The 11,053-nt window shown below is 27.6% G+C and overlaps 1 protein-coding gene across 1 annotated transcript; it reads right to left on the bottom strand.

Moving 5' to 3' along the window:
* Nucleotides 1–8,953: 8,953 nt before the first annotated feature.
* NRPB12 (DNA directed RNA polymerase, 7 kDa subunit) lies at nucleotides 8,954–10,683 on the bottom strand. Its single transcript, XM_068646972.2, has 3 exons — nucleotides 10,552–10,683; nucleotides 10,334–10,426; nucleotides 8,954–9,178 (listed from the first exon to the last, which is right to left on the bottom strand). Exons 1-3 carry the CDS (start codon nucleotides 10,589–10,591, stop codon nucleotides 9,156–9,158), a joined length of 156 nt encoding a protein of 51 aa, XP_068503073.1. The 5' UTR covers nucleotides 10,592–10,683; the 3' UTR covers nucleotides 8,954–9,155.
* Nucleotides 10,684–11,053: the final 370 nt, after the last annotated feature.

Genomic DNA, 11,053 nt, shown 5'->3' with positions numbered 1-11,053 from the left:
ATGACAAGTTACAGAAATAAATTGTTCATTTACTAAGAAATTTTGGACCAAATTAGGAACCGACAAACACCAAAGCTTAACAGATTTATTAACAATAGGAGACGTAGCCACCAAATGCATATTAACATATTTGAAAATGACTTCAAAAGCATCAGTGTACGACACCATAGGTTCAACAAGAAAAACCAGAAGAGGTTTATGTAGTTTGAGTAAACTAATCAACATTTCCACAGTTTTGTAGTTTCCCAATCCTCTAACATTCCAGAAAAATGAAGGGACTTTCATTGCGACGTTGTGGAGAGAACTGCCTTAGCAACTTTTTTGGATTTACCATTCTTCTTAGGTGGTCTCCCTGGTTTTCTTTTAGTGCAAACTATTTCATCCCCAGTAACACTGTCATCCTCCTCCATCTCGTTGGGACCAGCCCAAAATTTTGAAAGAACATTTGTATTTTCCAAACCATTAAGAGAGGAAAAGTGATTTTGCAGGACCAACGATAGTGCTTTAATATCCGCAGAAGATTTAGCCTTCTGAGGTTCAACAATGGCAGTAGACGTACCAATATAAGGATCACCTCCCACATCTGTAGTGTCTAAACCATTAAGAGAGGAGAAGTGATTTTTTAGCACCAACGACGGGGATGGTACAGGAACAATAGCAGAGACCTCCTCATGATGACCATCAATTGGAGTATTGGTTAGGGTTGTAGTATGAACAGGTGATTTAACCCGCTGAGGAGAGATGACACGCAACTGAGGTGATACCACCACATGAGTCAAGACCTCCACATGATGAGCATCAAAAGGAGCATGAGACTCAGAGCCCTTGGCTTGCATAACAGCAGGTGAATTCCTTAGCGTCCCCATTTCTGGGAAATCCGAAGTGTGAGTGGGCAATCCCTGCCTAGATTCATGATCCGAGACATCTTCAAGAGAAGGCATATCAGCCAAATCATCCTCCACTCCACCTGGTTTATCAGGAGCAGTATGACCCAAGACTGACCCTATTTTAGCTCCGCCAGAAGCATTAATGGTCAATTTATCAGTGTAACCTTCCACGTGCTTCAGCTGCGGATCTTTTTTACGATACTCTTTACGTTGTTTTGGGACCTCAGTCCTCCCTTGATCTCGTTCATCAGAAATTATCTTTTGAGAAGATTTATGTTGAGGCCCAGGAGCACGACCCTGATCATGAATCACTCGACACTGAGCAAGCTCATGGCCTATCACCTTACAGTGAGAACAAAAAGGAAGGAGCCATTCATATTCCACACCAGCTACAAAGGTAAAGTCTGAGTGTTCAACCCAGAGATGATCAGGAAGAGGAGACAACATATCAATATCCACCAGCACTATAGCAAACATACCCCTTTTCTTTCTCATAGTATTCTCATCCAAGACCAAAGGAGTACCAAGACATTTTATGATTGAAAAAATCACATGTGGCCTCCAATACTCCAAAGGCAAACTAAGATTCTAACCCAGGCCTGAGTTTTTGTACTTTTCATGGTAGTTGGAACAAGATTTTTTGTCCAGGCAAAAAGTCTCAAGAAACCCGGAGATAGCTTCAAGGAACCCATCCCGAGGACCTAACGCATGTCTTCTAAAGAAACGAACTCAAACTCATAAAAATTAATTTAAATATCAATAATTTTTTATTTTTTAAAATAATATTTAATGTAGCCAATATGACCTCTGATTATTTTTTGTCTTTAAAATTATTTTTTATTTAATAATTTTTTAATAATGATTTTTTATTTTTTTACTTTTATCATTTTTTTTTAGACAAAGTTGAAAAACCTCATAACTCATCAAAGTTGTTTATCATACACGTTAAGAGAAAAAAGACATAAAATGGATGAATAAAAAATAAACGCAAGTTAATATAATTCATAAATGATAGATTAATTTGTTGAAAAGTGATGTATTTTATGTTTTTTTCCTATTTAATAAATATACAATTTTTTATTTTGATATTTACAAGTAGAATGTATGTGTGCATGGAAAGGAAAGAAGCCTCCCAAATATCATTTATTACAATTGTTTTTTCTCATAACTCCTATGGGACCATATTCATCATTTGTCCATGTCATGAGAAAAAAAACTGAACAATTATTTCTTTTTACAAGATATTGAAACTGAGAGAGATAATATTCGTGATAGAATATTAAATAATTAAAAAATGAATATAACTTAACAACAAAATGTTGCAACTCTTGATTAATGATTTTTTTTTTCAATCTTTTGAAATATGAAGTTAAACATTTTTTATATTTATCTACATGTTACATTTTTATGAGTTTTCTATGTTTACTCGCAAACTTCCTAATTATTGTTTATACTTCATAATTTTGTAAATGTTTATAAACTAGTTTTATTTTTAATGAATTTTAACAATAGAAATAAATATATGTATATATATATATATATTTATTTTTTTGATGTGTTATGTATGTACATTATTTATTTATCAGGTATATTAGTTTTGGAAAAGAAAATAAAAAATAATATCATTAGTAAACAATTGTAACGAATAAGAGATCATTAAAAAAATATGAAATAGAAACTAATTTTAGAAAAAAATAATAATAATTAGTTACTAAATTAGATAACATTTTAAAAATAAAAAAAATTTTAAATTAGTTTCTATTATTGTTAAATAGTTTCTAAATTGGTATCTAATTAGCTATCAATATTTTAACTACCAATTATTTAGATTCTAAATTTGGTAGCAAATAATTTTGGTTGCTAATTAGATACCAATTTAGAAACCATTTAACAATAATAAAAACTAATTTAGAAAAAAAAATTAGTCTCTAAAATGGTCTCTAATTTAGTCACTATAGCAACTAATTATTTTTTGTTTTTAAAATTAGTTTCTATTTCATGATTTTCTTATAGTGAATTACTAAATTTGTTCTTTATTTTATAATTAGTTTCTAAAGGGAATTAGCTAAGTAATTTCATATTGATTTCATTCATTAGTTGACTAATTAATATTAGTTACCGAAAGAATTACTGATTTTAATCACTAATTTTGTCACTTATTACATTCGTCACTAATTTTTTATTATATCTAAATTGATTTGATAACTAAATTATTAAATAGAATGATTTGATAACTAAATTGATTAATATTATATCTCTAAAGTTAGGGGACGAATGGTCCCATAGCATGTATTCGTATAGGTCGAACAATCTGAATTTGAACTTATTAGTTAAAGTGTGTATTAATAATAATTAAATTGTACGAAAATTAGGTAATTCGAAAGCTAATTGTGGCATACCCTTTAATTCAAACCCAACATACGCTATATGTCATTATTACAACATTAATTACACATGAATACTAAATACTCATTTGAAAGTTGAAAAAACTTTTGTAGATGCCGAGAGTCAAAACCTAACATTGAGAAAAAAAAAATTACGATAGAAGAAAATAAATTAATTGTTCAACGAGTAACTTGTCTCAACTCCTCCTAAAAAAGAATAATATTGATTAGAGATGAATTACCAATTTTAAGAGATACTAGTTTTTTGGTATTTATAAATCTAAAAGTTTTAAAATTCGCATGGATTAAGTTATATAATTATAATTATTTTATTCATATTAAGTGTAATGGTCAATGTTAAAGTTGGAAGTGTGTTTAATTATGTCTCGAATGTCAATGTTTAGGGAAATTATAAAAATATAATGTTGGTTTTAAGTTTGATAAACAATATTAATTATAATTTTATTATATAAATATAGTATTATTATATGTTACAATTATTTGGCAACAATGAAACAACTACCTAACAAAGAAATTATTGAAGGAATTCAGTTTCAATAGATTATCATTCTTTTTCAAATTAAAACATTTTAGGCTTAGTTATCATTATTTAATGGTGAGTTTCTTCTACAAAATAATAATAAGTTTAAAAATATATAATTGAACTTTTTTTTTATTCCTTTGTTTTCAACCCATATTCTTGAAGTTTTGTAGTAACAGTACGAGAATACAATTGCTTATTTTCATAAAAGAAATTAAGAGATTAAAAAAAGTAACATTGATTTATACATAACAAAATAATTTTAATTCACATAATTTTATTTTTTTCCAAAAAATATTTAAAAAAATTATCCAAATCTATCCTAATCCTTGTTAATGGTAGTTTGAAAATATCTAAGATGGAAAAAAAAAATCATTTTTCGTAAAAAATGAGACACACACTTCGACCAATTGGCTAATGCTATTCATTTTTATTTTATATTATATAGTTCTTCTAAGACATGAATGTGGACAATAACAATCTGAAACTACAAGAAAAAAGTTGAAAAAGATTATGACAACCACAATGTATATATATATTTTTAAATTTTAATTAGAATGACTCATTAATACTATGTTTTTATACATATATTTGACAAAATCCTTATATAAATTTATATATATATATACATATTATTTATGCAAAGAATACTCCTTATTTTTTTTTTATGAACCTACAAAAATGTCAAAACCAACCCTAATAATGATTAAACTTAAATTTTCATTAGTTTGTGATGGAATAAAATTACTAATTAGTAATATATTTTCACGGTTAATCCAAAGCATAACTCTTATACTTATAAAATGTACTGATTGACAAAATATCTGTTCTTTTAACATCAACTTTATTGTAAAGAAATTATGAATTATTCTTTTTATCAATTGATTTAGTTATAAAATATTAATATCTGGCAACTTTAAATACAACTCCATTTAAAAAAAAATATCATACATTAATGAAATTTGAAAATATATTCGAATAAAATATCATCTTATCAACCATTAAAAAAAAAAATGTGTTCTCGTATGTCAATATAGTCTCACATCGCTCGAGGTCAAAGACAATTCATACACTACAAGAAAAATATAAAATAGAAACCATTTTATAAACAAAAAATAATTAATTGTTATATTAGATATCATTTTAGAAACTAAAAAAAAAAATTATTTCTAAATTAGTTTATATTATTGTTAAATGATTTATTTGATAGCAAAAACTTTGGTTGTTAATTAAATACCAATTTAGAAACCATTTAACAATAATATAAACTAATTTAGAAACCAAATTTTTTTAGTCTCTAAAATAGTCTCTAATTTAGTTACTATAGCAAATAATTATTTTTTGTCTATAAAAATTAGTTTATATTTCATGATTTTCTTGTAGTGATATACTCTCTCCTCCCTCAACCCACAAAGACTTCTTTTAAGGACAAAACCGTGACGGTACACCGACTTCTAAAACGGACAATACCTCGGATGCAGTGATTGACCATAGCGATGTTATCTCTCGAACTTGGGATCGAAACATTGACGCCCATCATGGGATCTAAAAGACTTATTTTCAGGACAAAACCGTGACAGAGTACCGATCTCCAAAGCGAACTGACTTGAGGTCGAAATATTTACGGAAACAGTACAGTTAATAGATTGACAATCTTACATCAGATTTTAAATAAAAAAGAAATATTATTTTTTTATTAAAATAAAATAATTTTAAAATTATATTTTCTACAATAGTTGTAAATGGATGCTTTTCAGTGTCTTTTCATATTATACATGTAATTATCAAAGTAATATTTTTTATTATAAAATATTTTTCAAAGATGAAATATAATAATAATATTATGTGGGGGTATCTTCACATGTTGCTTTATGATAAAAAAAAAAGAAAAAAAAAAGAGGTAACATAAAAAGGGTATCTTTAATGTGATCTGGTTAAGTTGGTGAGTGGTCCAAAATCCTGCATTGCTCAGACTTTCACCTTTTCTCCAAGTTGATGTTCCCATAATCCACACTGGGACCATCATTCATCAAATACTTTTTTTTATTCACTTTTTTGTATTCAATTCCCAGAAAAACAATATAATATTTGATCATAGATACCGAATATTCTTCTATTCTTGTTGCTTTCCTCCATAAAAATCAGACTTAAATTTAAACAAAATATTTATGTAGATTAATAATGTTGTTAAGTTTATTCAATCCTTTTCACTTTATAAACTATAAACTAGTTTTTTAATTATATTTGTAATCATGATTAAAGATAGTGTGCCATTTAGAGACATTTTTAAAAATAATGACATTAAATAATTATTTTGCCAGAGAGATAAGAAGGTTTTTCTAATTAGAGCACTTAAGTATATTTCTTATAGGTTTTACCAATTCATTTATAATCAAGTATTTTCTTACGTTAAGTCTGTAATATTCTTATCCCAAAACTTAAGATGCGCATCCATCATTTTTATTGATTTATAAAATAATATTTATATTTTTTATTAAATCATATTAAAAAATATATTTTATGTTTAACTTAATTTTATAAAACTTACTCGTAAGATGAGATTTGTAGTTATTTATATACTATGAAATATTATATTCTTTAAACAATCTTCAACCATCAAAATTTTATTGTTCTTAATTAGTATTCAACAATCAAACTAAATTTGTATCACACTCTTCTTTAATGATAAAATTTATTTGAGATAAGTTAAAATCCTATCATCAATGTTAATTGTTTTCAAAATATATTTTTACTCTATTTTTTTTATTAATTTTGATTTCTTATGAATCGGTCACATAAATTTTAAAAGAACGTGATTTTATGCATTTTTTTTAACTAAACATACCATTTAGTGAAATATTTCATTATAAAAAGTTGAAAGAATAATTAAATTCGCGTATTTTTAAATTTCTAGCACTAATTCATCGATTTCAAAGTATAACATAAAATCCTTTTTTTTTCTTTTTTTTTAATGCCCATGTTTTTATTGTTTTTTTTAATATAAATGTGATTTTTTAATTTTAAAATTATAAAAATCATGTAAAGTAATTATTCTACAAATGTGTGATTTTTTAATATATAAAATATAGGTTTAATTATGTATTCAGGAAATGTCAGTAACGTTGTTCCATATGCTTTTATTACGAAGGTGTAAGTTGTATTTTTAGTGGCATCAATGAAACTTCTGAATTTGTTATAAGATATAAATTATATTAAATTTATCAAATAAAAATTCCATTAATATATATTATTAGAAACATGATATTTGACGAGAAAAATATTAAAAGAAAAAGAAAAGTTATAATAGGTTGTGTAATGAAAAGGTTTGTATTGAGGGAAAAGGGTGATGAAAGTGAGAAAAAGTGAGGAATTAATTGAACGGCTCCATCTATTTTACTATTTATGTGGACTCCTCCAAAAAGCAAAAATGTATTTACTTTTTAGTAAATTGGTAAGAATTGTGTGATATATCACTATTTTGGTACATTATTCAGAATATAATAAAATCCATGGATTTAAATCTTCTCTTACTGATTTCTTCCACCTCCCTCCAACCACAAAATTAATCAATGGCTTGGACTTTCTATTCCTCAAAATGTATATTATTAACTACACTCTATATTATCCTCAAAATCTTGTTTCAGAATTTTTGATCATATTCTGTAAAACTTGTTACAAAAGATTTATGAAACAGGTAATCAGAAAGTCACATTTAAAAAGAAGTAAAATAGTTATTTTAAAAATTAAAAAGGTGCCGTTAGAAATTATGGGATGCAAGAAGAAAATGTCTTAATCCACAAGTATATATATAGTCCATCTCATAATGGCTCATTCTTCCTGCACCCATCGTATTTCTTCGTGCAACCCATTAATTTCAAAAACAAATTGTTTACCTTTTTTTAAAAATGACTTTTGGATAATATTTTGAAAAGTTTTTTTCTAAAACATACTTACAGAGAACGTTTTCTAGAACAAAATTTCCAAAGTTCATATTTTAGAGAACGTTTTCTGGAACATTGAAAAATATTTTATGGAATATAGAACTTTTAGAAGAAATTTTCCAAACTAGAATTCCTAAAACACAATTTCCACAATAAAGATTTTTTTCCAGAATAAATTTTTCGTGTATTCTGGAAATAGCTTTCCAGAGAACAAATTAGATAAAATAATTTAGTGATTTCACCTAATTGACGGGGTGAAAAAAGAAATTTGATGGATGCAATACATTAGCTAATTTAGGTAAAATTTAGACCAAACTGCATATGGTCATTATGTAATGTCATACCCGTGATCGTCTAATACAAAAGCCAAATTAACCATTTATGGACTAATATAAGGATTAAACTCGCCATTCATTAGCTTTATTTTTATGAACCATTAGATTATAAATATTTTTTAAACAAAAAGCAAATTTTAAGAAAAAATACGTTCGCACAAAACAAAATATTTTATAATACCCTTTAATCTCAAATCAAAATATTTGAAATTTGAATAGATGGAATCCTTAAAACTGTAAGGAGCCATATATCCTCACAAATTAGTAAAGGTCCTGCAGTTCACAAGCACTTGCAATCCAAGAGAATAATCCACTTAATCTGCAGAAAACCATCATTCAACATCACATGGATCTTATTAATTCTATTATTCGCGCGTCCTTTATTCCTACCAATAATTGCATCCACATTTTCTTCATAGGCTGGCGTTGGCTTATAAATGAATGATGAAAATAAAATTACCGGAGCAAATTCCAATTCTTCTGTTCTTCAACTTCGATCATAAGACTCGGCCATATAATGTAATATAGTAGTTGCAAAATATTTCGTTGTTATAATCAAGAAAGCCCAACAAATGATTTAATTAACTAAAATTTAAAATTTACCTGCTTTGAAAAACAACCCCAAAACGCATAAAATAAATAAAGAATTTAAATACATAAACCTTTTTTATGCAGTAGCCATCTTACTATTTTATTAAAAAAGTAAGAAATATCGATAAAAATAATAAAATAAAAACTGTTCATTTTGTTTTACAGCAAAGCATAATAAACAAGGATATGAGACGAATAACAAAACCTAACAACAGTCACAGTTTTTCTACTTTGAGCACCAAACTCTACAATTGAAACTTAAATTGCAAACTAATGACAAAAATGGTAATAATTATTCACATTTAAAAGTTTTTTTATCCTTTTCCAAAAGCATCATCCAAATGCAAACTGTAGATTTACTCTAATCATCATTGTCCTGTAAGTAGTTCTTCAATATCACAACAAATAAAACACATGGCACATATGCAGAACATTTTCTCCATGGAAATCACTTGCCAATGCCACAGCAGTTTTCTTCAGCGGGCCTCGTATTGGACAACTGCATTAAAACAATATATTATAAGTATGGTACGTATAAGTCATGCAGCTAAACTGTGCATAGTTTATATTAGTTATGTTATCTATATTTATATGCCAAGTACAAGTAGCTCTTCCAATGGAATTGCCCAAACTTGAGTCTAAACCCTAAACAAATCATTCTCATGATGCTTCAACCTAAACAAGCCTAAACACTAAACAATGTTCACTTTGATCTTAACCACCTTCCAACAAAATCATGGTGCTTATAGTGGGACATTGAGAAACGATGTTTTCATGTCCCAACATTTAAAATATTTGATTCATACTTAAACTATCAATACTATTGTGGTTTATAAAATTTAAATTTTATAGAGATGACTTGCACACATGTTACCAAAAATATTACAAATTTATAGATGGCTAAAATTGAACCAATCATATTAATAGTCTGTTTTCTGTATGACTCCAAAAAAATGCGTAGCCTATATCACACACACACATTAGCATAATATGCAGAATCATGAAAACCCATAAATGTATAATTGAATAGCCTACAGCAGCTAGTAAATGAATTGTCTGTCTAGGTCTTCTATTTAATTCCTTCTCATTTTTTATTTTAAAATAAACTTTTAAAAATAGTCTACACCAGACAAAAATCAATTTCTCATACAAAATCAGTTTAATTTTAAAAAATATTTACAGAACAAGTGTTCTAGTTTAGAAACCCATAAAAATCTGCTAATGTAACACATGCTTTCGCATCGTCTTTTTTTTTTCCTTCAAATGCTCTATTCAAGTGCTCAAGGAAAAGCTTATAAAAAAAAATCATGCTCAATTACAAACACTTCTAAATGTGCTCTGCGGCATACAAGTTAAAAAAAAAAAAACAAATACAGTTTTCAAAAAGGCCTTAGTCTACACTGTTAGACAGGACTGAATCGAAAAACTAGAAACAGAGACTTGTTTTAAACTAACACTCTTCTCTAACAAACTCACGAACACATTATAAAGAAGACACGCCAAAGGAGAGAGAATTTCCAACGGCAATAATAATTACTCATCACTTCTATTATTTGAATTAATACACATAACTGAAGAAAACAGAAGATAAGTCAGCAACCACGATCGACACAGAATGTATATAGAATAGCGCGTTAAAGAAATTGAAACTTACTGCGACGAGTGCGCTTCTTGTAAAGAATACGGTAACCGCACTCGCGGCACTGTATAACGTCACCAGGCTTCAGCGTATTCTCCATGCCACAATCTGAAGCATATACACAAGTAAAATCACAATTCATCCGCAAAACCCTAAACAGACATTTATATTTGCAGAAAAGAAAAACAGAAAAACGCATTTAGGTCAAAGTAAGACGAGATTAGGGAAGAAACCTCCGCAGATGTAGCTGACCGGCTCAGGCTGAGGATCCATCGGTGATTCCGGCAAACTGTGAAAGAAGAAGGTTCTAGGCTTTAGGTTTCGCTTCGGAGTTGATGCACACTGAAAACATTGGAGAAGCCGAGTCTACGAATTTATAGGGAATGATTGGGCTTCTTGTTGGGCCCAAATATGGGGTTATTTACCCAAAACCGAGAAGTTTCTTGTTTTCTTTTATAAAAATTGATATTTTTGATTTTATTTTTTAATAATATAAAAAAGTGGAAAATCAGTAATAATATAAAATATCATTAAATACTGATTTTATACAAACTGATTCTTATATGTCCAATATTACATAATCAGACCGATTATTGATTAAATGAATCTATTTCCTAGTCCAATTTTTTGAAATATAATAAAATGAAAAATATTTTTCTAAATATTCCTTTATAACCGATTTTGTAAATTTAATTTATTTATCTTAATATAATTCAATCTTATGAAATTAAACTT

This window comes from Phaseolus vulgaris, chromosome 4 (assembly GCF_051622355.1).
Source record: "Phaseolus vulgaris cultivar YP4 chromosome 4, ASM5162235v1, whole genome shotgun sequence".
NCBI classification, from domain to species: Eukaryota; Viridiplantae; Streptophyta; class Magnoliopsida; order Fabales; family Fabaceae; genus Phaseolus; species Phaseolus vulgaris.
The sequence above is the reverse complement of the archived record's forward strand: the minus strand, read 5'-3'. Positions and strand labels throughout refer to the sequence as shown.

Coding starts and splice junctions, on each gene's coding strand:
- NRPB12 (XM_068646972.2), bottom strand. CDS start 10,591: ATGGATCCTCAGCCTGAGCCGGTCAGCTACATCTGCGGAG. Junction 10,427..10,551: donor GGTCAGCTACATCTGCGGAG/GTTTCTTCCCTA, acceptor TATATGCTTCAG/ATTGTGGCATGGAGAATACG. Junction 9,179..10,333: donor CAAGAAGCGCACTCGTCGCA/GTAAGTTTCAAT, acceptor GTTTTAATGCAG/TTGTCCAATACGAGGCCCGC.